The 26,245-nt window shown below is 40.3% G+C and overlaps 1 protein-coding gene across 1 annotated transcript; it reads right to left on the bottom strand.

The window, feature by feature from the left end:
- Positions 1–1,247: 1,247 nt before the first annotated feature.
- Positions 1,248–24,428, bottom strand: MYOM3 (myomesin 3; the record flags this gene model as incomplete). The annotated part of the gene is made up of 36 exons (XM_082777656.1): positions 1,248–1,808; positions 2,871–2,926; positions 3,017–3,039; positions 3,165–3,201; positions 3,822–3,985; positions 4,804–4,909; positions 5,105–5,143; positions 5,470–5,557; positions 6,168–6,278; positions 6,567–6,634; positions 7,327–7,386; positions 8,545–8,689; positions 10,319–10,455; positions 10,587–10,631; positions 11,129–11,238; positions 11,589–11,745; positions 11,963–12,077; positions 12,154–12,332; positions 12,827–12,953; positions 13,129–13,316; positions 13,954–14,075; positions 14,715–14,889; positions 15,789–15,972; positions 16,838–16,965; positions 17,294–17,347; positions 17,679–17,878; positions 17,971–18,112; positions 18,408–18,569; positions 19,605–19,745; positions 19,947–19,991; positions 21,179–21,267; positions 21,909–22,004; positions 22,811–22,968; positions 23,205–23,364; positions 24,086–24,160; positions 24,322–24,428. The coding sequence occupies 36 exons, from the start codon at positions 24,426–24,428 to the stop codon at positions 1,512–1,514; spliced, it is 4,290 nt and encodes a 1,429-aa protein (XP_082633782.1). The 3' UTR covers positions 1,248–1,511.
- Positions 24,429–26,245: the final 1,817 nt, after the last annotated feature.

Raw genomic sequence — 26,245 nt, 5'->3', positions numbered from 1 at the left:
ATGGTCCTCCAATCACTGGATGGCAGGGAGTCTCGTTGGGGTGGGACAGTCAGTTATGATTTTGTCCAGTAGATGTCAGTAACGTGCATCTAAATCTGTATTAAATGTAGTTTTTTTGTTGTTGTTGTTTTTTTTAAATAGTCATTGCATACATAGAAAATTAAAGGTAAAATAAAATATGGAATATTGCTTGGAGACTGAAATGAAAGGAGTAAATGTAATGTGTTACTTTTCTTCTCACCAACTGCACCAAGAATTCTTCAGTCATTATAGACAGTGAGTGATATTCCTTGCTGTCTGTGCAAGAATGGTTGTTGATTTTGGAAGGCATTCACTAGATTGTGTGTCTTGCAATTATATTGCTTAATTCAAATAGAGCCTATATCCCAGGGGTAGCTGACCTTTCTAAGTTAACTTTTGTTACTCTATACAGGTCAGTAATTCTTCTATTTGAACAGGAAAACAATTCTGATCTTTTTCTTACAAATTAACATTATTATTATTATTAGCAAATAAGAATTCAGACACAAAGAGCCAGTTGCCCATAGTGTAGGAAATGGTTATATTCAAGCCTATTTTACTTCTAATTCTGATTAGCAGACAGCATCTGAGGCTCTAAGAAAACTTGTGCTCCAATTCTGATTTATATGCTGAATAAATGACTGTAGCTGTATGGCTCTGTCAGGAATACAGTCAGTCTTTCTCTCTCCCAGACATGGTTTTACTGGTAGGAGCTGGGAGTATAGGTATCGCTTTAGAGCATTTGAGAGCCCACACTTTCTTCTGCATTCGTAACAGTCCAACGTAACTAATAAACATAAAAGTTGTTTAATTCTAAAGAATATAGGTGTGCTGGAGGATGGAAGGATCTGGGTCCAACTTTGTGGACTTTCACTCAGTCCTCTTGTGTAAGCGTATTGCTGCGTGTCAGTGCAGAGAGAAGCTGAACGTGTTCCTCTGTGAAGCACCAGGCCTCGTTTTCTTCCCGTATGGCTTAAGTCTGTGAAGGTGAATACTTCAAGACTTTCACACAGTACTTATGAAAATTCTTCACTTCTAACTCATTTCAAAATGGATGTACTGATGACAGTGCTAAGGTGTCACTCAGGTTATAAGTTTAATAATATAGACATAAACATTGCTCAGCTACAAGATAATCAGTAACACATGAGGATTTAATACAAAAACAAACAACAACACACACACACACAAAAAAAAAAGAACAAAAACCCTCTACTAAAGGCCTAGTTTTCATGCGCATGAATCCTCTGGAATTTCCCACACAACATAACTTGGCAGGAAAGCATTTTCTCTGTAAAGTGAGCATGCAAGTGTGTGTATGCACCCACACACAAGTGAGAATTGTTTTCTAGCAACCATCAAAATAAAAATACTAAAACAATACTGAAATAAAAATGGAGATATGAGACTGAATTTTAGGGTGGAGACATTCGAGTGAATCCAAAGGAGTCAAATTTCTTTTAATTTCAATGAGATATAGTTGCCTTAATTCATTTAGGCTTTCTCATTACAGTTTCCACCTGGGTCTTTTCATCTGTTCCTACTGGTATCTCTCCATGCTTATAGACACTGATAGTAACCTGCCCTGTTTCAGAGCCATATTTGTTCTTGACATAGATGCTGTATTTTCCTGTGTCTTCATTGCAGACTTTCTCTATGGTAATTGTGACAACTGTCCCCTTCACATCCATTTTGTAACGATCTTTAAAGACGATAACCTTCTCATTTTTGAACCAAGTGATTTCTGGGTAAGGATCTCCAGATACACAGCAAGTTAAACACAGGGTCTGTTGTAAAACAGAGAGATTACAAACATGTAATTGAGCAAAGAAATTCATTGTTGTGAGATTAAGAAAAATAAAAATCAAGATCAGGAGAAGTCCACCAGGGCTGCTTATTGACTGTATTGTGCATTATGGGTTATATTATATGATGTGTTCGTCAAATAGCACATGTACTTTTATCTCAGGTCTTTGTTTTATAAACTGAGAGTGATGACTCCTGAAAGATAACTATTATTTAAAAATGTTTATTTTTAAAGTTGTTACTTTGCAATTGCATTTAATTGGCTGTCTAGTTTGTGGCTATAAGAAATGGTGGTCCTTAATTAAATTTTATTGCTGTTCTGTGCAGCTTCTATGGAACTAGAAAATTCTTATGATATTGACTTTCACAACCTTGGTAATAAAGTGTCAGAAATGACCTGAGGCGTTTTAAGCACTTGGCAAATTCTTCTAGGTTTTTAGTAGGTGAGATTCCAGGACTGTCCATTTCCTTTTCCTGATATCTTCCAGTATAATCAGGATCAACCTAAGTTCACGGGGCCTGACTAATATTTGTGCTGCTGTCTTTTTACAACTTTCTTACACCATGAAGTGGCACTTAAATAGACACATGGTGAATTTGCAATTACTTTACAGACTTGTTACTTATTTTGCCTGTGTAGTAGTAAAGGGGAATGTGACCCAGAAATGTAGGTATCAAGTTTATATAATGGGAAAAACCAGGTTCAGCACTTAACCCCTGGACTAGTTGTATTTTATGGGAAGACAACAGAAAGGATCTAACTGGGAATCAGACCTAGAAAGCATCTGTTACACCTGTGACCTGACAGAAGATTCTGTGCCAGGGAAAGCACCTGTAAGTGCAGAAGCACGTGCACATTCGGAAGCACATCAACAACAAATGGGACTGACACAGGTGGCACAGAGGGTACCACTTTGCTCCTTCAGCAGTAGTTCTGGAAAGCTCCTGGAACCGCACAGGAAGGAGACGGCAGGAGCCTTCTCCCAGCAGTCCTTCTCGTGTCTGTGCAAGGCCCAGTTACACGGACAGTTACTCAATATTACCTTGTCCTCCATGATGGTGGCAACATCTGGCAGACCTTGAACAACTCTGGCACGACCTGGGAATAAGCAAATACGACCTTTTAGTTTTACTTATCAGTGTACCACTTGGCTGTGTTTGGCAGAAGGAAGGAAATTCATTCACTTACACTTTTCTGCTACTGCTGCTTCTCTGAAAATGAAGAGAGAGAGATAAAATTATAGCGGTTTTATTTATTCGGCCTTGTATTCTCAGTATAGAATATGACACCTGAAATAGATTAGTTTGGCTGTGAAAATAGTTAGGCAGAAACTTACTTTAGCCTTCTGTGCTCAGCCAGGGCATCTTCAAAGGCTGCAAGGAAAGAAATGTTTTTAGGGAAAGTTGCTGTTTATTTCTTTTGACAGTAGGTTTAATGTAATGCATTGGGTTTGGAAATGCAGGTATTTGTGTGCACAGCTACATCTAATTAACTATGACTTATACATTATACATGCCTTAAGGAAGTAAGAATGTACTTATAAAGTACTGAAATAAGTGGAGCCTGATATTCCCTTTCCTCAGAAGGAAAAGAATCCTTTGGACTGTTTGGAAAAGCCTTTGTAAACCTGAAGCAATGTTCTCTTTTCCAGGGTGCTGCTTGTAAGCTCTGGCAGCCTCGGGGGAATGCCACATGTCCCGGGAGCAGCTGTCCTCCCACTCATCCTTCCCCCAGCAGCTCCTTATGCTCTGGCAGCAAGGTGCCCTAAAGACTTGGGTCCCTTCTGCTGCTCCATTCTCCTCTCCTCAGGTTTCCTTTGACTTTTATGGGCAGTTCATTGTCTTTCTGAACCCAGTTTCGTAGCATGTTGTCATGGAACCAAACCTCCAGCTCAAACACGAGAGAGAGGAATTGCTGCCAATGGTTTGAAGGAATCCTGGAGAGCAGCTCAGGTAGATCTGATTCCCGTGGCCGTGCTGTTGACTCAGTTTACCTTGCCCAGACAAGTCCGTTGACAGCTTGTGAGTGTCATTCCCATCAAATAACTCCAGGACGTATTTTCCCTTATCTGCATCTGTGGGGTTCAGGATGTGAAGCCAGATCTGATTCATCGTGCTCCCAGCTTTCAGTCTGTCACGACTTTCCACTTGCTTCTCCCTAAGCAAACAGATTATATAATTTCAATACTATTTAGCAGAGCTGCATAAATTAGAGTGATAACTTTCTGTTAGTCCTAAACCACTTAGAACAAGAAGGTGGGAGTCAGGACCTCACTGCGCATTTCATGGAGAGTTACGGACTCACTCACTTGAAAATCTCACTGGGCATCTATCTCTGTGTTTGGGCAGTTTGCCAAAGCTCTACAAACCCTACAATAGACCTCCTGATTCTTATGGACGAGAATAAATAGGATGTAGGCATCATATACATTTAGCCCTTAAACATCATACAAGAAGGCCAATTTTTAATATGTCTGTAGGAGATGTGTAATAAAAAGGCATTTCTCTATTTGACCAAGATGTTATGAGGCTAAATTAGCTCATGTTTGGAAAGAATGTTGTAACGTTTGGGAATATTTGTTTCTCACAGTGGGGTAATATGGTTTATGGAAGTGTAAGATAGTAGACATAAAGGACTTGGGAAAAAATGACAGATTCCTTTCCTGTTTGTAACCAAGGTGGCTGTAACTGAGCGGTACCTTAAATTATTATTCTAGTAAAGATGACCACTTGTAAATATTTATGCAATGCTAAGATAAAAATAGCACGACTTGTTTATTTTGGAATTCCCAGACATGATTCAGATTTCAGAGAGAGTTGTGGTTTTCAGTCTTTACCCTGATAAATCTCCCATTGCCTTAGAAAATAAGGATTCAGGCCTAAGATGCTTAATTTTTATGATAAAAAAGCAACATTTTTATGATGTACAAGCAACAGTACCCCCACAAGCCTTGCAAATGTCTTTTGGGGACTTACTTGTGATACCAGGTTGTTTTCATGTAGTCTGTGTAGTACTTCACATCCGTGTAGATTTTGATGCCTTCTTCAGTAGGCTGAATTTTCAGAGGTGAAGCAGAAAGAGCTGATAGTATAATTGAAAAACTGAAATTGAGGAGGACATCCAAGAATATCCATGTAATTTTACATGCTATGCAAACAAAATCCCAAGCAACATATTAACATTTCTCTCTGGAGAATGTGGCTAGCTGAACGTTCAACTTGCCCAAATTTTCCCCCTGCTGTAATTACTGGACCAGCTGAGGAGAAAGGGACGTACCGCTGATCCTGCACAGCTCCTTCAGGAGGTCTTCAAAGGCTGCAAAGACATAACGATATTTAACTAACCATGCACTACTTAGCGGATCACATCTGATCTACTAACTTAATTTCATTATGTTTAGAATATATCAGTTATTCTTTGTCTTCTTCTGTTGCAAAGCTTACTGGGTATGGGGGTTTTGTCACCAGTTTGTTTATTATTAGATGCTGTATTTTTTACTGTATTTAGATGCTCCTATCTTCCTTAGCACTCAACATCTGCAGTTGAAGACGTGGTAGCAAGTTATGAAATTTGTTTTTAGATCCAAAATGAATCCAGGCAGGTGTGTATGTGTAATATTGCCATATACAAGGTTCTCTTACATCCTTTTGTGAGATCAAGTTGGGTGTAGTCTTCTCCTCGGTCATCTGAAACAAGTGCTTTGTACTGGCCCTCATCTGCTTTGGTTATCTGTCAAATACGTATGTACATAGATAATAATAAAACAGGACAAAACAACAACAAAAAAGGACAATGGAATCTTCACATATTATTGAAATAAGGCAGGACTTCGAAAATGCAGAGAGCTGAGATTTTCGTCTTCCCTGGATTGAGGCTGGACTGATCAGAAAGGATGGCAAAAGAAGAAAGTGGGATTCAAGTTAGCCATGCAGAGATCTGCACCACCACGCTGCCTTTCCTCAGCTGTAGTCCCCTGAGGCAGAGTTGAGACTACAGCGGGCATTAACTCAGCATGTCTGGCCTTCTCTGCAGGTTAAGCCTTAAATTTCATTCAGTCATTTCAGTAATGAGCACAGTAACTTTTTTTTTTTTTCTTTGACTAAAGTTTGTCTCCAGAATGGGCAACAAATCTTGCTCAGAAAACCTGCAGAGCCCACACTTAAACTTTTCACAGCCACTCACTGCTAAAAACATCTAATTCAGCTGGCTATAGCATTAATTCTTCTTTCATTTAGTGGGCACTACCCAAAACACAAATTGAACGTTACGTGTAAGATAACCCTATGTTTGCACGTTGACGTGACTGCCAGTGCTGCTGAGTTGCTTTTATGTTTTTCACCTTTTTAACACAAAGAGTTCCTATCCCAGTCTGTGGATCAAACACGCCGCCTGTTCGTGCCTTCTTATTGAAGAACCACTGGAAGCTGGTGTCCTTTCTCAGGTTCGTTGCCTGTTTAAAGTCAAGGTTTAGAAGTCAGGTTCTCAAGTGTATTTTATTTCTGAATGCCAACATGCCCTGATGCAAAACATCACTTGCATTACAGGATTGGTGTAAGAATTCTGGAAACTTCCTTCTTTATTGAAAATTCTGTCCAAGATATACTATCTCTTACCCTTCATTGGTCTGCAAATAACCATTTAAAGGAGCATTGTTTGTTCCCATCCCTTAAATTTCGCACTTAAAATTTAATGCTAAAGGAATTCAGGCTGTGCAGTTGCATCACAGAGATGTACGTACCTTGCAGGTAAGGAGTACTTCACAGCTCTCGGTAACCTTCCATCTCAAATTCTCTATAAAATACGGGCCTATAAAAGAAAATAAGTGTTTTTTTGCTGTACAGTTCCACAGCTCCTGATTAGCTACAGAAATGCCCCCATCTAGTGGCGAATCCCAGCAGTGGTGCTCGTTGGGAGAGTTTCATGCTTTTTAGTTTTGCATACACCAGGCACCAGTTTACAGCACACAATTTTTGCTGCTCTTGTGATGTCCTAAGGCAACAGATCTTATGTTTGTTGAGGAATCATACCTTAAAATGATGTTAGTGTTGATGCCTAGGATGCCTTTACTGAATGACAGCTTTGCATGCAGTGTGGGATATGAGAGAGATTTTCTGAGTGAAGTGCAACAGAATAGACAAGTTGTATACTTTCTAATTTTTCTTCCTGAATATTCCTGTAGGGGTAAACTGAGGGGAAAGTTGCTTTATACACAGCTTAAACTTATACTGTGCATCTCTGAAGACAGGCGGCTGTGCCCCTGGCCCTCTCTGGTACGGCAGCTGCAAGTGGATAATTGTATCCCAGTTGGAAGGGGATGATCGTCTTTCCAACTGTAAGATTTTTTTTTTTTTTTTTTCTCTGAAACTGTTTTATAAACTTTCTTATCCATGAATGTAAGATGGGGGATAAAGTGAAAGTGGGACACATGATCTTTTTAAACATGTCTAGAGAACCTTGTTTACTTCTCTGGTAAGTCATTAACCTTCAGCTTATCTTACCCTGCTTTTTCTTCCATTCTCTCCGTTTTGCATCAGCCTCCTCTGCGACTTTAGCAAAACCTGTAAGAACAGTAATTGTCAAAGTCAACAAAAGCACCTGTTTCTTAGTATAACGCTAGAGATTTCTGGTTGCAAAGGGTGCTATCATAAGAGCTCTGATAGATGTTTGTAAGGTGTCCTAGTACCGGTTACCTCTGGCCTCACAGAACCTTGAGCAGATCAGTACCATCCTTTTCTTGATTGTACTGGTTGCCGAGTCTGTGATATTTATCGTCATGAACAGAAGGATCTTTGGAGACCTGAGCATTATGCATTTAGGAAATGAAATAGGACTTTTGACCATACAAAAATATAGGCTAGAAACCCTGAAATTAAAATGTTTTAAAAGTAGGAAACACAAAGGAAGGCAGAGAGCATAAAATTTACCTCACTTTTAGACAACTGTATGCAACTTGAGGTTTCTCTACTTCTTTCATCATCACTAAAGAAAAACGTGCACTTACAGAGCACAAGTCAAGCTCATTTTCTATTCTGAACTTAACGTGTGCTGGATCACCCCATGAGAGCCTGGTTGTAAGGTTGCTTGAAATCATCAAATTGTTTGCAAGAACTGAAGATGGAGATAGAGAGTGTATGGGGAAGAATTTGAATGCTAATCTTGTTGCTTCCTGTTTTTAATTTATTGAAGAGTCTCTCTGTACTAGCACATACAAGGACCCTGCATGTTTCATGTTTATCTTTCTTTGTTGCTTGGACTTGCCTTCATTACAATTGACACTAGTTTCTTTATTGCATTTGGTTTGATGCAACTGACCAGCTGTTAAATACGCTGAATTTTCAACCTGATCCTGTCCTGAAATAAATAGGTACGTATCATAATACTTGCCATACAGTTTGCTGCCAAGATACAGGCAGTTTGACATAGCAAGATAATAATGTAAGACATTTGGAAACAATAACTAAACTAGATTCACTAGATGTTTTACTTTAGCAGATCATTTTTATCATCAGGGACCCTATTTGTAAGACCAAAAGCTTCAATTTATGTTAAAGAGAAGAGAAATACAGATTATTTCTTACACAATTGACTTTAAATGTATGCTAAAATTTGTTCTCCGCATTCCCAGTGTGCCAGTATAGCTGTCAGAAATACTTTAGTGCCTCGAAAAATTTCCACTCAGCATGGCAGTCTATATTTGATACTGAATTTCCACTTACGTTCATCCAAAAGAACTAGGGTGAATTGATTTTTAGCTTTTCCATCTTGCAGCTGGGCTGTGTACATCCCTTTATCATCATCACAGAAATTCTGGATTATCAGTTCTACCAGACCTTTTCCTTTGACAAAGTTTATTTTATGTGTCTGTGTAAAACAAAGCAAATAAGATAAATTAAATAGCTTTTCCACAGAGGAGCAGTTCCAAGGCTAGATCCTGGCACATCTTTCACAAGACACTCAGACACCAGAGTCCCATTATGTATGTATCCTCATATATTTCCCTCATCCTACAGGTGTAATGAGGCCACTGCACTCTGGTATTCTGTGTTCTGTGATTCATCTATTCTTTGCTTGTGCACTTAGGCACAGCAGAATTGCATGCAGCAGAGCTTTTCTCCAGGAGGAAGTTTCTGTTAAAACCACACAACACAATGCATTCTTTCTTGTTGCGTATTACAGAGTTTTCACCCTGCCAGGATCTCTATGATTTTTAGTATAATGCAAGTAATCACATATTTGGGCAATTATAAGTAATATTGCCACCCTCTGACACCGTGCAACCACTACTGAATCTTTTACACACACACCCCGAAACCTGCCAGACACTTACATGTAAATACCTTAAATGTAAATACCATCCTTAGGCCTCACCTTCTTGTTTGCTCTAGGCAAATATTATTGTTACAAAAAGCCTGGCAAACACTTTGTAATCACGCATTACTATGTCAGTTCTCCAGTGTAGAAAAGACAGTTCTTATAATAGGCAAAAGTCTTCAATAAATTCACTACACATTGCTTTAAAAAACCAGCCCTCCCCCCAAAACCAGGAACGATTGTAATAAAAGCTCTGAAAATCTTTGGTGTACTCCTATCCCTTTGTTGTATCTGTGGTGGTTTTTTGTTTTGTTTTGCTTTTTTGTTATCTTGGCATTGCTACACTGCATTTTAACTGACAGGCACGTGATTTATGGTGTTCTTCATTCTCAACTGTTCTCCATTCTGCTCCTGTCATTCCAAATGCTTTTTAAATGTTAAAATATTAACTTGATATGGGAAGACAAGGAAGAGGCTAGAACTCTTTTGAAAAAATATATCAGAAGGTAGGAGTGTATTGTAACATGTGATGCAGTGTTATTTCCAGTTATTTCCAGAGCAATAAATCACTTTCATCTGCTCTTAGAATTCATTATCTGTATGCAGTTCAAAGAGTGAGGGTGGATACCTTGCAGCTTTGCTTGTTAAAATAGAAGAAAAAATATCCTGCCTCATTGTCAGAGATGGTATATTTCTTTACCATCCTCTTAAATGAGTTCAGATCGTTCACTAAGAGGAAGCTCTCAGTCCTGCACAGGTGCATCTAGTATCAGATGAATGGGACATGGCTGGGCTTTGTTGGAAAATGCATGTGTAAAAGGGAAATCTGCTGCAGCACAGTTGACAGAGGCAGCTTCTCATGGTGGGAGGAATGCTGGCTAAGGAGAAGGTGTTCTCTGCATCTTACCACTGAGGTTTCTGCTGGCCGTAGCACTGAGGAGGACTGCCCTGCCTTTAACTGAGCGTCAGTCCTGTGGCTGTGCATGCTACTAAGGCCAGACAGCTTGAGAAGCAGACAGTTGGCTTTCTGCTTATGTGGGAAATCAAGGCACAGAGCCTCCCAAAAGCACACATCAAAATGTCTGATGGTAATTTAGAAAGTGTGGGATGTGCCCAGTTGGTCTACTTCCCTGTTCAGCAAGGGGAAAGTAAGTCAGAATTAAAAATACCCAAACGTACTGGAGTACTTTTAAGCTCCTTCTCATTGAAGATTAAATGCAGTTCTGCGTTTGGTGACAGCTTTTCAACCTCCAGCCACAGTCGCACTTCTCCTTTCTCCAGAACATCAACATTCCACCCAGATATCAGCTTTATCACTGGAAAACAAAGAGAACCACCAAGGGGAATTCATATATAAACCACAGAACTTGGCTCAGCCAGGATTATGCCAGAGTTCCCCTTTCAGAATCTATCTATATGGTAGTGGCCTCAGCCTGGTTCAACTTACACGGGTTCCTGATTTCATGGCTACGTTTCAGTAACTTGTCCAGGTCTGAAATGCAAAGAATAAGAAATCATTTAGACTAGTACAACTAGGCCAAATCAAAATCATTATATAAATTGGGCTTAATTTGTCAATGAACTTTGTTTATGTCAAGAAGAAGATAATAAGTACAAAACATTCCATAGCAGGGAGGGCCTGAAGTGGTGGTGAAGACAGTTCTTAGTTATGTCCAAACAGAACGTTGGTTCTATCAACTTGAGAAATATTTTAAAGTTTTAAATAACTGTGATAGTGTAGCTGTGTGTGAAATCTGAACTCTAATGGAAAAACGACCTTCCAGGACTATGGTATCTTTCTGTAGGGGACTGGAAAAGAAACTGCCCTTCGGCCTTCAGGGAATGAGAAACATCTTTCTAATGATACCCCTATCATCAAGTGACATCAGTCACTTACTATTCCTCTAGGAGAAGCTTTCCTCCAAACATCTCCATACTAGAAAATTATGGCACATTAGATTTTGGTGCTTGTTAATTATCAGTTTTTACCTTCTTTTGTTAAAGTGCAGCTGGCAGAGATATCTTCATCTACATCTGTGACCTCCACTGAATATACCCCCAAGTCCTTTTCTGATGGGTTTGTCAGTATAAGCTTAGATCTTGAAAGTAATAATAGAAAAAATATTTTGTTTAAAATTTATGCTTTTTGTAAAAGAATACAATACATTTGATACATCTGGAACATCACATGTACGTGACACTGAGAAGCAAGGCAAAAGCATGAACAATACGAGGGATGTTATTTCCCTTCTGTGACCTGACCATTTCCCTGCCTGCCCCATTCCACAGACAGCAGAGCTGGGAATCGGGGAGATTTGCAGAAGTTCACCAGTTTACTTGTATATTGGGAGGAGAGGGAAACCTTTGCCCTCACATTTTTCTCTGTGTTTAAGGCATTCTTTATTCCACAGTCCACAATTCATTTTCTCAGTGTGCATAATGTACTCACTTATTGCCCTTCTCTTCAGTCCGAACTCTGTCAGCATCTGGTGGTCCTTCATAGTCCTTTGACCAGATAAATTCAGAAGAGTCATTCTTCTCAGGAGCTTCAAAAGCCATATAAATGAGACCCTCTTCATCAACCCCAAGTTCGATTTCATTTGTGCCTGTATGACAAAAGCAAACAAAGGAAAAAATAACACTGCAAAACATCCCTTATCAAAACAGGTAACATCTGGACATCCGGCTTAAAGACCAGAGAGTGTACAGCTAGAGTAATTTAATTTGGGCAGATTAATTTGCTAATCTTTATTTTGACTCAGGCTTTTTCTTGCTATGGAACATGTAGCTAATATTTAAAATCTCACCACTTCAGTTTCATACCAGGCTTGGTTTTAGCCACCACAGGATCCGAGGGGAGCGAAGGGGGCCCAATTCCAGCCTTGTTCAGTGCTCTTACTCTGAAGATAAAGCATTTCCCTGTCTCTAGATCTGAAACCTGTAGGAACCAGGGACTGGAATTAACATAAGGCTGAATGAGAAGCGACATTTGGATAGTAAGTGCACATACAGACCTTCATGTGGGTGGTGGCTACGGGCTGCTTGTTTATTTGCTTCCATTCCTCTGACCCTTCCTCACACACATCCACGTAGTATCCTGTAACTGGACCTGCACCTGTGTACAGCGGGGCTTGCCAGTGTAGCATCAGGGACGAGTCTCTTACTTCTGTGAACTTCACGTCATAAGGAGGGCCTGTCCGGAGAAGAGTGGGCTGTCAAGCAATAACATTAGAAATGCAAGCAGGCGCACATCGTTTGAGTTTGAGATCAGAAAGCAAAGCTTTTTGTTAAAAAGTGAATAGTGGGCCCACAGGTGGTGCTTTCTATGCTATTCAACCATACAAGTTCTAGAAACATAGGTTCTAGGGGAAAAAAAAGCATACATCAGCTGGTTTGATGTTATGTGCTCTGGTGTAATATACAAAGATGTTAGGGTATTTGATCCAGATTCTTCATTCTCTGGAAACAATATTATTAAAAATACCTTGATGCTAGACGTGTGTAATGCAGAAATAATATGCTACATCTGAATCAAAAGGTCCCCAGAAGTGTTTGTGTGCATCTGTACACCGGGACCCAGCTGTGTACAGATTTAGTCTTCAGAAGTCCCTCGGAGTCACAGAAGAGTGAGAAGATACCTGGTGTAGCTGGTGATACTCTTCTGCCTGTTCTTTTTGTGAGAGGTACCTGGTTCTGGCATTGTCCATTCCTCACACTTGAACGTGTCGCTGGGTTCAGACACTTCCCCAACACCAGCCATGTTCACTGCACAAGCCCGGAATTCATAGAGGTGCCCTTCCTTGAGGTTGCCAACCTTTGGGTTCAGAAGCACAAAGAGATTATTGGCATGGCCTTGCATGGTAGCACTCTTATGAGGCATGGGGAAAGTTCTGGACTAGAGGAAGTAGAGGAAGAGCAGCTCATCTCGTGTTGGAGCTAGGGTTCCCACTACGCATGAGGAAGCTCAGTATTATATCTGAAATTCATACCGTGTAAACTCGTTGGGGAATTGGCTGAATGTTGACTTCATGCCAGTCGAGTTCAGATGTATCGTGCTGGTCTAGGAAGTAGCCCAGAAGCTTTGTTCCTCCTCGGCGCTTCGGGGGCTTCCAGCCGATGGTCATCTCGCTCTTCCCACAGCTCAGCAGCACGAACCCACGGGGCGCGGACGGCCGGGCTGCACAGTGAAGGGAAGGAGGAAGGACGGCGGTGTTCAGTGCGGGCTTGGGGTCTGGGGACTGGGGAAGGAGGTGTACACATTGGGTAAAGCAGGGAGAGGAGAGCCCTGTGTGTGCAGAGCAGATGTGACGCTATTTATATTAAGGCTCCTTAATATCACTTTTACAGCGTAAAAGGATTGAGAAGTGAGCAGATTCCTATTCAGATGCCACAAGAAAAGTCATGGAAATGTTTCAGGGCATTTCTTGCATGTCACTTTATATTTTGTCTGTTAGGAAAGATAAACACAGTGAGTTGGTATAAAGGTGAAGGCTGAGGGTCAGCTCCTGTCTTAACGTGGTGGGTAGGTCTTTGTGATTGCTCTGGAGAAATTCACATTGCTGATTTCAAGACATCGGCAAAACTGCACTTAAAACGTTCACTTGTACCAGTACCAAATGAATACTGTAAGCGTTAACACACTCCTTTGTCAAAATGCTAATTAACTTTGCTCACCCCAACATGTATAATTAGTAACAGAACCAGTGCTTATCTGCTCGCTGTTATTACCACTGTGTGTCACAATAGCTATGTATGATAGATACATCTTGGAGGGGGTTATTTTTTGTGTGTATGTGTATGTATATACTATTTACCAATAGCTGGCCTGACAACAATAGGATCCGTCTCCGGTGAGCTTTCGCTTAGTCCAGCCTCGCTGACAGATTTCACACAGAAGACATACTCCTTTCCAGGCTGCAGCCCAGGAACAGTAAATCTAGGAGAGAAAATTACTGTGTTTGTATCTGACTCTTCAGAGTACAGGTAAACAGTCCTCTGAACAGACAGCAATATATTTTAATAAGGCGATGTTCCTTGCAAAGCCATGATTTGCCGTTACAGATTAAAGAGCACTGTGCCACATAAAACGGCTACCGATAAATCGGACAGTAAGTACAGATCAGATACCGAGAGGTGCAATGCTGCTGTCTGGCACTGCCAGTAGAATAAATAGGAATTCTAATGGACTTTTTGGTTGACATGTGGCCCCCACAGTTAGAGAGGTTTTCTGAATCCCCTGTGTGAGTGACACCAACTTACTCTCTGGAAAGCAGGCAGAAAAATGGAATGTGGTTCTGCTGGTCATGCCACAAGGTCTGTCTTCTGCAGACCCAGAGCCTGAAGATGCACACAGACCTTGCTGTCAGTCTGGCTTTGGATGTAAAAGTAAGACTGGGCATTTCAGCATGTGAGCAATACTTCATGCTAAAAGAGGACGTGGTGTTTGCGTGTGTGCATGCCTGTGTGTGCAGAGAAGGAAGTTCTTTTTTTATCTGAAATACGACTCCAGCCATACGCAGAGGAATCCGAGCTGGCACCCTGTCTTCTCTCAGTGCAGTATAACAACTGAACTCACTCGTTACATGTCACAGGCTTATTATTGACGGTTTGCCATCCTTCTGTCCCAGTTTCCCGACAATATATGTAGTAGCCAAGAGGCTCCAGACCATCCTTTAACTTATCCCACTGCAAAACAACAGATGTCTTGGTGTCTCTGAAAGCTAAAACCTGAGAAGGTGGTGGCAGAGTAGCTACAAAAGAAAAAAATGAAAACAGAAAAATAGTTTATAGTTTATAAGTAAAAAACTTATAAATTCAAAGGTTCTCATAAGTGAGTTGAGCTGTATTATGTATTCATCTTTTCCAGAGCTTCACTTTCAAATCAGAGCAAAATACCATAGACATTGTCCTGGTCCACAGCCTAAGTGTTTATGTTTGGGTTTGTGATTCCTCATACTCATGTACACCTACGTAACCTCTGAATCAGTGTGCAAACGAGACTCGTATATTAACTCTCACATGACTCCACTGTGAAACGGGACCTGCTTCACTCTTGACAAAAAGGACAGCATTAATGAATACTGGGGGAGCTTTAATATGAGGATAAATAAAATATAAGAGAAAGAGATAGTCCTCTCTGTGTAATGGAAACATGTGCATGAGTCTTTGCATCTCTTACTGTCATGTTATTCCTGGGAAGGAAACAGAACAAGTCAGCCCTTCAGGGACTGCTCCTTTCTCTGAAGCCCCCAAGACAGGCTCCTTCAGCAAGCACAGCTGTATCGTTCCTTCTGACACGGGCCTGTGCAGCCTCGTTTTTTTTTTTTTTTTTTTTTTTTTTTTTTTTTTTTTTTTTGAGTGCTGGAAGCATACTTGGACTAAACACAGGCTTCAACTGTCCCTTACTTAATTAAATGTAATTCTCCCATCATTGCTTGGTTAGATTTACACTGCACTGACCAACTGCAAAGTAATTAAACAAGCATTTAAGGCATTAAGAGATTTCCTGCTATCAAAGCAACTGCTGTGTAATAATATAACATGAAATTTAAAGGAAGCAGGGTGGGGGCAGGGGGAACCCACACATGAATTTCATAGTACATCTCCTTTTCCACATCATTAGTGTAGTGCACATTAGTGAAATAATTACCCAGTTTGGCTCCAGCAGTTATGGGTTCACTGGGCAGGGATGGCTCACTGATTCCGTACTTGTTAACGGATCGCACGCGGAAGCAATATGATTTTCCCTTAACAAGATCAAAGAGTGCAAATCTTGGGGAATTAACTGGCGTATCCAGATTAACCATTTGCCAGGAGTTGCTGCCTACAATTGACTGTAAAGAAAAAGGTGATGATTTTCAACTTGTGAAAGTTTAAAACCTTTCTGAGGAATAACAAAGTCAATCTTTATAGGAAAGTATTAAAACAACCAACCAACCAACACCAAAATAGAGATGATATACTTCTTGTTGATAAACTCAAACTTTTCTTCCATGGCAACAGAGGGCCCCTTTGCAACAGAAATGGTACAGCAGGTGGGAAATGAATACATATAGAAGGAAATCAGTAGGACATACTAATTAATTAGCAAAGGGGTTAGAGGGGAACAGTAAAGTGAACTACTGTGCAGTTCTTCACGGCTCTTCCCCTCCTAGGGGCCCATAGGGCAGGAACAGTCCTGTTACAACTCCGCTACCACTGTATGGTGTAAAACTCACTAATTTATTCTTTGCTAATTATTGCTATGTAAGTTGGTGTCAGAGTCAGGATCATGGCTCTAGTAAGCTGTGGAGCTGGAGAGAGGCCGAGAAAGTTCTGCAGTCCCCTGTGCAGTGAGCAGTGCTGGTGAAGCAGAGGCAGCTTCCCCTTAGAGCAGCCTTTCAGGGCGTCTCACCCTAGTAAGGGACTGACCACATTTCCAGGATAGCAGGGCAATTCAGCTCCTTTGCCTCCCTTCTACTTTGTGCCAAGGTTTTCAGGAGAAACATGATTATTTTATTTTTTTTAAGATGGGAGGAAACCTCTCCCTTAGAAGCGGTGACAAATTATTTTCACTGACTACTGTACGCATCCACCAGCAGTTATTAACAGTCAATAAATGTCAATAAATATTGGCCTGTGCTATAGGCCATATGAGAAATAAACAGTTCTGTTCAGGAGTAGCAGCAGTTTCCCTTCCATGTGATAATATTTTCTTACCTTTTCCACGTAGTAATTCAGTGGCTCTCTGCCTCTTGGGTCTGGTTCATCCCAGGCCAAAGCCACATAATCTTCTCTGACCTCACTTGCGTGAACATTGGTGGGTGGCAAAGGAACTTTAATGTGTCCTATGGGAAGTCAGAATAGAATATGCTTTAGTTATAATGTAGCAGAAAAGTGTTCTTTTAAAACAGATTATGTTTTCCCACTTTAAAGTAAGATTTTTTTAGTATAGAAGAAGAGACTTTGCTCAGTCAGATAATGACTGGATGAGGGGGAATGGTTTTAAACTAAAAGAGAGGAGATTTAGATTAGACGTTAAAGAGGGTGCTTTCCATTCCTTGTGCGGCTTGCAGTTATGTTTTACCATGTCCTGAGTCATGTTAGTACTGATCTCGTTGCTCTATAACAATCTTTTCTCTCTGAGACAATGGCTCAGTATAAATGTGAACATACCTTCCAGGTCATCCTTGAAAATTTCTATCTTCCTGCCTTCGTCATATGGAATAACTGGAATGTTAAACAGGACAGCGTTATCCAGTAAGAGATACAGAACTGTGTCAAAATGCTTGGAGCTTGTCAGAAAAGACAGATCAGACCGTGTAATTTAATTATATGCATAGTTGTATACATTTCATCACACATTTAATGAAACGTCCCAAGAGTGGTTGATCTTTTCTGTTTCAGAATAGTACTGAGGTGGGTTTAGCAAACGCACAGCACGGCAGTATGTTGCAATGAGGTTTGTGAGAATGAGGCGAATCTGGACAAACTGCATTCATTTATACCTGCAGCCTCACATTGTACCTGCAGAGCACATGTTCCTGGTTTCAGAACGTACCTGTCACTCTCTTGTCCTTGCTGGGGTCATACGTTGTAACTGGAGCGCTGGTTTTTGAAGGATGACTGATGCCGGCTTTATTGACAGCCTTTACTCGGAACTGGTATGTTTGTCCTTCAGTGAGGCCCAGGACCGGGTATCTGCAGGTTTTCACAGGCCTGTCATTGCACGGGACCCACTCCTCTGACCCGGCAACACACCTGGAAAGGAACACAGCCTGTGGAGTTCCTGCGGGTCTTTGTCCACAACATAACGATGAGCTTTCCTGCTCTGGGATGGCCAACATACAGACCTTTCAATAAAATATCCGAGGATTGGGCTTCCTCCATTATCACTGGGTGCTACCCAAGAAAGAATCAAGCAATCTTTATTTACGTCATGGCATTTCACATTGAGCGGGGATCCGGGTGCACCAGGCGTTTCTGCTGCGGCATCTGTGGAAACAGCAAGTTACGCTGGTCAAGGTTTTTTCTTCTCTGTACTAAAACTTGACCTCAGTAACTTGATTTTAACTTGATTTACTGAGTGAAAGGGCCTACATCTCAGTAATGCAAGTCATATTTTCTAGAACCTTAATCACAACTCAAAACAGGATTTGGACATTCTATTAATTGTACCCATGCACATAATTGGGACACGTTTTCTTGAGAATGAGGCTGTGAAATCCTTTATGCCAAGGTATTAGGAAAGGAGCTTTTTGTTCCAGGTAGGACAGTATCCTGATAATACCTCTAACAAACACGTAAGTGGTCTGCTCCTTATATCCATCCAGTGAGGGGACGCGGATAGTGTAAAATCCCTCGTCTTCTTTGTGAGCACATGACACTGTCAGAGAAGCTTCCCGGTCTTGGTACTTTAATTTATGACATTCTGAGTTCTGCAGCAACTCACCTGTGAAGCATGAAAAGAGGTAAAGGATCTCCACTTGAACTGGTGGAGTCAGGATCACTGTATTTCCAAATGTGAAAACAAAACCAAAAATAACAACAAAACAGAGCAAGAAAAGGAGTCTGCGAGACAATTCTGCTGCTATGATTGTTGTGTGTCTGAGATACAGTCCTGGACTCTGATCCTACTTGGTGGCTGTCCCTCTGTGTTCTCTTTGTACACAAAACACAGCGCAGAAAGAGTGGACCTTATCCTGAAGAGCTTGTAATGAAAGCAATAAAGAGAAAATAAAATGCAGCTTTAAACAAATTGAGTAAAAGGTGCTCTTCACACCAGGTAAATGGATGTTCTGAGGTTTGCCAAATATTTTACCAGCTCTGCCTGAGAACACATTGCCATGTAGCCTGCAGGATCTTCTGCCTGAGTAGCCCTCAAACCCCAGAAAGCAGGATGGAACATGCTATACATTTTGCATATATTTATCAAATCCGGAATTGCTCAGAAATACAAACTATAGCCAAATTCTCCTCAGATCACTAAAACTCAATAGGTCCTGTTATTTTTGTGGCTGATTATGGTGTAAGTGCCGACATGGTAAGAGGCATCTTAATTTGCTGCCTCTGCTTTCCAAAACTTAATAACACAAAGAATTACCAGTCTGGCTAAGACAGACGTCCTTGTCTGGCAGCAGAGCAACACAGGATAGTCGGAAGGTGTTTTTTTTCTCCATCTTTTCAGTGACTTAACAGCAAACACTTTGAGCTACCACTGTATAGAACTAGGGCTCTTAAACTATTCTTACAAGCAGAAATAAGTCATTACCTCCAAACCATTGTAGTGCTGTCATCCTTTTACAAGTGAGGAAAGCATGCCAATTAAATAATAGCACCTATAGCTTGAGAAGAGCTGAGAGCAGCTCATGAATTCAGAATTCTAATTCTCTTCTGTAAACATTAGATCACAGCTGTGAAATTAAATGGTATATTGAGATGTGTATATGTATACAAGCTTATATGAGCTTAGCTATTGAATACAAACCATCTCTGAACCAGGCAATGTCTCGCTGATGTTCAAGTAAATCAGAGGAGAAGTAACAGGAGAGGGTGAATGGCTCCTTTTCTCTTGAAAATAAGGGTTTCATTGAAAAGGCAAAATCTGCCTCTCTGGCGATAAGGGATCCTATGAAATTAAAACAAATTTCAGCATGAGCAAGACTTCACAGAGTCTTCTTTCTTGTAGTTTTTTTATTATATTAAGAGTGGTATCTGAGCCTTGCACTTTTCATTTGCAATCAAGCTAATAGGAAAAACTGTAGCTCAGAAAAGCCAGCTTGCTTCAGGATATAAGTCAAAGAAATAATAGTAATAGCCATTTACTTACTTCTGTATATTTCTGAATCAAATCCCGACTCTTTACCATAATATTCTATAAGACAAGAAGGAAATACCTTTAGGAAATTTCATGCCAGTGTTTATCTTCCCCTCAGATGTGTACAACGATATCAGCACATTTTAAAATAAAATTCTTGAGTCACATTCTTCTGTGTGCATATGCATCTCCAAATGGTATTCAGATGTGATCAAAATACAGCATGCAAAGAGTAAAGATGATAATAAAATAACCCATGTCAGAGCCAAGAATATATTACAGCACCACCAACAAATACACTATCTAAAGCAAAAAAGACCCCTGGGTTTGCAGTTCATTCAGCCAGACACCTCTCATGGCACAACCTTTGAGGTCTCCAAAGCAAACCTCTTCACCTCCTATTCATGTTACCATTTAAATTGCTCCCTTGACTCTCAGTCCCACTGGAGGCATTTAGTTGTCTGCAATTCTGTAGGTCTATTTTTTTTTTAAATGACAAAATTTTTATCTATATGTGGTTATATAGAGAGAGGAAGTATGAGCAGCTAAACTATGATCCTTTGAGACTTCATTGCATATTTCTTAAAGCTTTATATAATTTAAATTTTTAAGTAGCGGTGGTTTACTTTTTTCACCACATCTGAATTTGGCTTGTGCCAGTCTCCAGACAGTCTATGCCAGTTACTGTATTTGCTCCTGGTGGTTACTGATTTGAGAGAGGGGTACGGTATTCCATGTAGTATTGCACCAAGAGATCCACATGAAAGTCACAGCAAGTGTTAACCAATTTCTTTCTTAATTTTTGAAATGCAAGACACTCCTTCCAATCCTGTTATGTATTGTAGTCATTGAGTATGTTTGGCTGTTTTAGATCAGTCCAGAAAAAAAAAACAAGTTTCTAAATTTAGTACAAATTCAGCACAGTAGAAAGACAGCTGTGTCCATATGGAATCTGAAAGATTTTGCCTGAGATCAAAAGTGATGGAGAAAGGGAAGTTGTTTTAAGAGCCATTACATATTGATTGGTGGTTGCTAAAAATTAGTTTATTTAGTTATGCTTTTCCCCCACTAATACATGAGAGGAATTTTCCTATCTTATTGACAGAGTTCTCACTTCTTTCTCTGTTTTTCCAGAGTGCTCTTTTTCTTTTTTTTTTAAAATTGATTTAACATACAGAATTGAAACTATTTTGAAGAATCTCAAGGATTTGAAAATTTAAAACTAAAAAACATTTTCTACTTACTCCTGACGAGCACTGTAGCAAATGAATAAGCCTCGCCGTACTGATTCTTAATTTCAACACTATATTCAGCAGAATCTTCCATGGAGCATCTGAAAAAATATTTCCCCTTCATTTAAGGTTTCAATCATTATTCATACTTTACAGGACAAAAGTTAGAAGCAGATGGTTGCTTTTCATCAAGAAAGTGTCTTTCCTTTTGACTGTGGATATTACTTATATATATATATATATTATTTTTTTTTTAATACACACAAGCAGAAGATTTCACGTTATGAGCAAGCAAAAGACCTGTAGAACGCTAAGCTCCAGTGAAGATATGCAGGAATATTTATCACCTATATAGGTCACAGGGTTGTTGAGCTGATGTCATTTTGATTACATTGATCAAGTAATTGGTCAATGTAGCAATTCATATTGGTATGTTTGCTTGTGAAGTGCTCCTAATGTGCAGGGCACTACCCTTAATGACAATGTTTTGGCCATGCCTAAAAAAAAGGAGTAAAAATTAATAAGGCTGTGAGATTTCTGTAAAAAAATTTAAACCTTCTGAACCATTGATATCACTCACTGATAGCAAAGGCTTAGCTCAAATACAACACACTAAAGTCAAGCAGGGTCAGATGCCAGAAGAATTATCCTTTTTGTTTAGCATACACAGACTGGATGTTTCAGGAGAACAGGTCTTACTCAACTGAAAAAAACACCTCACAAACAAGAGTATATCCATTACCTGCTGATCTGCAGGGTCAACATCCCAAACTTGTTTTTTATCTTGTATTTTCCTGCTGGGGCTAGGCGAAGGTCGATAGGGACTCCGTTTTTATACCTAGTTGAACACAAAGGTGACACAAAGGTGCTGAGGAAGGGATGAAGAGACTGGCTGGTAAAATTAACACCTTATTTTAAAATTAGTGACAGTCAAACACGACAGAGGTACAGAGGAGTAGACAAGTGCTTAGGCAGCCTCTTGCAGTTGTCTGCCTGCGAAGTCAGCAGTAATCCAAAGGTTTGCATGCTTCAAAGCTTCCATGGGAGGAATGGTCAATCACTTTAACAAACTGATCAAAGAACACTCTGCCAATTGTTTTCTGAGGCAATCTTTCATTTATTTCTGTCCTTCTGTTATTAATGGTTATTAACACTGCAGTCAGGCCTGGTACATAACTCTTCCTTTCCTGCATGCTGATAAATAAGCAGGGCTGAGTAAGTAAAAGAGTTGGTTCGGTTTTCACAAATTGTAGGACTGATGGCATCAAAGCCAGAACTTGTGTGGTACCCAAGGTAGCCAAGACTTGCTGGTGTGCGTATGCAGGGTGAATTAGTGCTGGCAGGAGATTCTGGTTTCCGAGCACCAAGGGAAGCAGGGAGATCAATGTGGACATCAGTCCCATCCCAAAGGAGCCCCATAGGACTGCTGACTGTCTTCAGGGCCCACTAAATACCTCACGTCTGTACCAGTCCTAACAGTCAAACTGAAGAAGGGACCTAAACTGAAAGTATTTTCTGTGATCCTTAAGCTCTCCCTTCCTCCTTTCTGTGAGGACCCAGATGTTGCTCCTCCAGTTGCCCCTGAAATGCACACACTTCGTCAACCACGCGGGCAGGATGAGTTGTTGGTATCAGCGGACATACCAGGTAACCTGTGGGGGTGGCGAAGCCAGGACTGTGCACGCCAGCGTCACTTCCATCCTCTCCCACACAGCGTGTACCCGGAGGGGGATCCAGAACATAGGAGGGCGCCCAGAACGCAGCTCGATGTAGTCCTTCTCCATCTGTGCCTTCTCTACAGCCTGTGACAAAGATAGACTAAATAAAGGCAATGGAAAGGGATTATTTCCAATTACACAAACACTTTTACACAAGGGACATGTACAATAATGCTTCAGGGGCAGGAGTCTTGTCCTTATTGCTGATGGTATAGAGGTTGTCCCAACACCTGTTTAGGATCTTCTCCAGAATGCTACTTTGTGTTGGCAATTACAACCCTGTTGGCATTTCTGCTATCAATAGAGACATCTTTTCTGACCTTCCTCCGAAGGGCCTTCCGGTCAGCTCTCACACGCAGCAGCCTGCAGTTCCTAATAACCTCCTTTTCCAGCTTTTCCATCTCATTTCCAAACCGAACCCTCTTTTGCCCCCTCTGCTCAAGCTCTAGGATGGCAGCTTCTCTTCTTAGCTTGTGATCTCTGCAAGAGTATATTAAAAGCCAACAAATTTTAGGATAATGCTTTATATTTATTTTTGCATTGTTTTATAGTACATAGTTTTGTTTAAATCTAAACAAGTATTAAGGACAGAAACATCGGTTTTTATTTACAATGGGGTATGATGACAGGCAATTGTGTGTCATAAAAGCGAACAATGCTACCACGAGATATAATAGTATAATGAATCAAGAAGGGAATCCACTATTTGACCACTTTTAATCCCATATGGGTAATTGGCAGAAGGATTAAAGAGAAGAGGGGTGCTCATTACGTAGGTTGTTCAGCCCTCACAGAAGATGGACAGCAGGATCGCTGCCAAGATTTTCTGGAAAGAGGGGTGAGTTCCTCTGTTACCATTAATATTAATACATATACAGATATTAATACAGATACAGATATTAATCTGACTCTGTATCTTCAATTTATTCCTATGAAATATAGTTTCTCTTAAGCCCTGGCTTATGAGGGCTCATCAGCACAGGTACCAAGGCAATGTAATTTAGTTTCCTGCATTTTTGTAGAGGTCTGTTTATTTATTTATTTATTTATTTATTTATTATTATTATTATTATTATTATTAAAGGAAGAACACTTGATTGAACCTGGTCTTTTTGATTCCAATGAAATGAGCTGGAACCTGTGACCCCTATACAAAGGCGATACAATGCTTGTATTTGAGTTATAATGATTTCTGACTTACTGTGGTATCTCAGAGGTCAGTGCAAGGGCAGCTGCTATGGATAACTCTGAAAGGCTGAATGTCTCTTCTTCCTCACTTCCAGAGGCAGACACACATAAAAAGAATCCAGACAAATGTCCATAATTTCATAAATTCAAAATTCAACAAATCTGTGAGTGTTTGGTACTGAGTGTAATGCTGTAGAAAATCCTGTCTGGACAGGATTTGCTCAAACTATCCCTGTCTGTGTGGCTTACCTGGTTTTGAACCTTTTCTTTCTAGTTGTGGAGGTCATTTGCAAGCTCTGTTTCCTTTCCTCCTTTTGCTCCTCCTCTCTGTGGTGGAAAAAGGTTCGACTTCCCATGCTGGAAATGAACTTTCTTGCTGGAATAGAGTAAAACAGAAAGTGGCTTTCAAAGCTTAACAGTATTGCTTTCAGTTACCGTTAAATCCTTGCTTTGCTTTGATGTTCAAGGACCATGAAAGAAAGTTCATGTAATACTACCTTCTGGCATTTGAACTATGAAAGAAGTTTGTTTTGTGATGGTTCAGTGAAAAATGGAATCAGATGATCAAATTAATAAGTCTTTATAGGCAGCTGAGGTTGTAACAGAACAGAAGGCAGGCAACATTTTATGGGCAGATTTGTTTTCCAAAGGCTGATGCTCTAAAGCTGCTGGATCTTCCAGGGTGTTCCATTAGATCAGACCCCCAATATAGCATGCAGGCAAATGAGGAGCATCATGAGAAGGGAGATCAGAGGGACATAGAAGATCAGGGATAAAATAAGATATGGGACATTAGATAGTGAGATACAGAGGAAAAGTTTAGAAAATAAGCAGATTTTCAGTCTAGAAACTACTACAGGGGTATCTGATGCCAGATAGCCTGTGACCTGACATCCAGATTGCAGTTGCACCTTGTTCTGACCTTGCCTGGATGTGCCAGGCGTTGGATAAGGCAGCACTGCTGCATCACAGGCTGCTGTGTGGGAATTGCTTGGTGTCTGTGACAACTGGAAAATTCAAGTGGGTTTTCTGAAACTGATCTTTTGCAGACACGGATCAATTCTTCACTCCAAATATCCCATCTGTGTATCTTAAGCTGCTGGCAGTTCCAGTCAATACTTCAATGGGATAATGCTTTATCCAATCCTCTGAGTGCCTCCTGCTTCTTCTTAGGTCTTGTAAAAAGTTGGTAAACTGTGAAGAAAGCTAGCATCCTTCAAACACTAGCCGTAATGGAGTTGCTCAGTAAACAGCAGGACCCTCCCCAGAGGGAGCGGAGAAGCCTGCCCAGAGAGATCCCCCTCTTGCAGGTGAAATGTGGGGAGCAAGCAGCAGCTCTTGGCTGCCTTCCACCTCCAGCATTAGCTGCTAAAGGACCGTGCTGTTGCTGCAGCCCCTCTTCTGGGAATAAAGTGTACTGCTTTTAGGCACTGGATAATGAGTGGGCATTAATCAGAAGTGATTTTTAACAGGGTATTCCCCCGTACCTCCTTATGTCTTGCAAGAGGTTCGGAGACCGACAGCACATGCTGTAAACTGCACAGATTTTCAAGCTCTAGGAGCTTATGTTACTTTATGAAAGCACATTGGCTCTTTGGAAGTGTAATCATTGCTGAATAATATTCATTCAAACATACTTGTAAATCTTTCCTTTGCTCACGCTCTATTGTTGAAATTTTCTCTTGACAAATTTTTCAATATATTTAAGTTTTATTGCTTTCTAACCCTTAAACAATTAAAAATACACCCCTGACAACTTTTTCCAGGAATATGATTTTCTGTTAATGTAAACAAATCGCGTAGAAACTGTCCATGGAAAAGCAGAGTTGTATGGAAAAGCACAGTTATGGTAAATGCAAAATATTCCCAAATGCATATGAAAATACAGATTTCCTCAGTAGATGCTAACTTTGGATGAAACAAAGAAGCATTTGCAAATATAAAAAGTGAAAATAAAACATCTGTGTGGAAAAAATATCTTTTTAATTTCCTAGAATACTACTCTCTTCTGACTATTGCAGCTGTACAATGACTACTGTGCATCAGGTCTCTGTTTCTACGTTCATGAATAGTTACTGTTCCAAAATCATGATTAATATATACTACATCCAATTATTCCCTGGAAAATTTTCAGTGCTCTATAATCTGGTGTTTGTTACGAAGATACAGAGTT

Source organism: Aythya marila, assembly GCF_965140915.1.
Source record: "Aythya marila genome assembly, chromosome: 22".
NCBI lineage: Eukaryota > Metazoa > Chordata > Aves > Anseriformes > Anatidae > Aythya > Aythya marila.
Note: the sequence above shows the minus strand (reverse complement) of the source record. Positions and strands in the feature narration are given on the sequence as shown.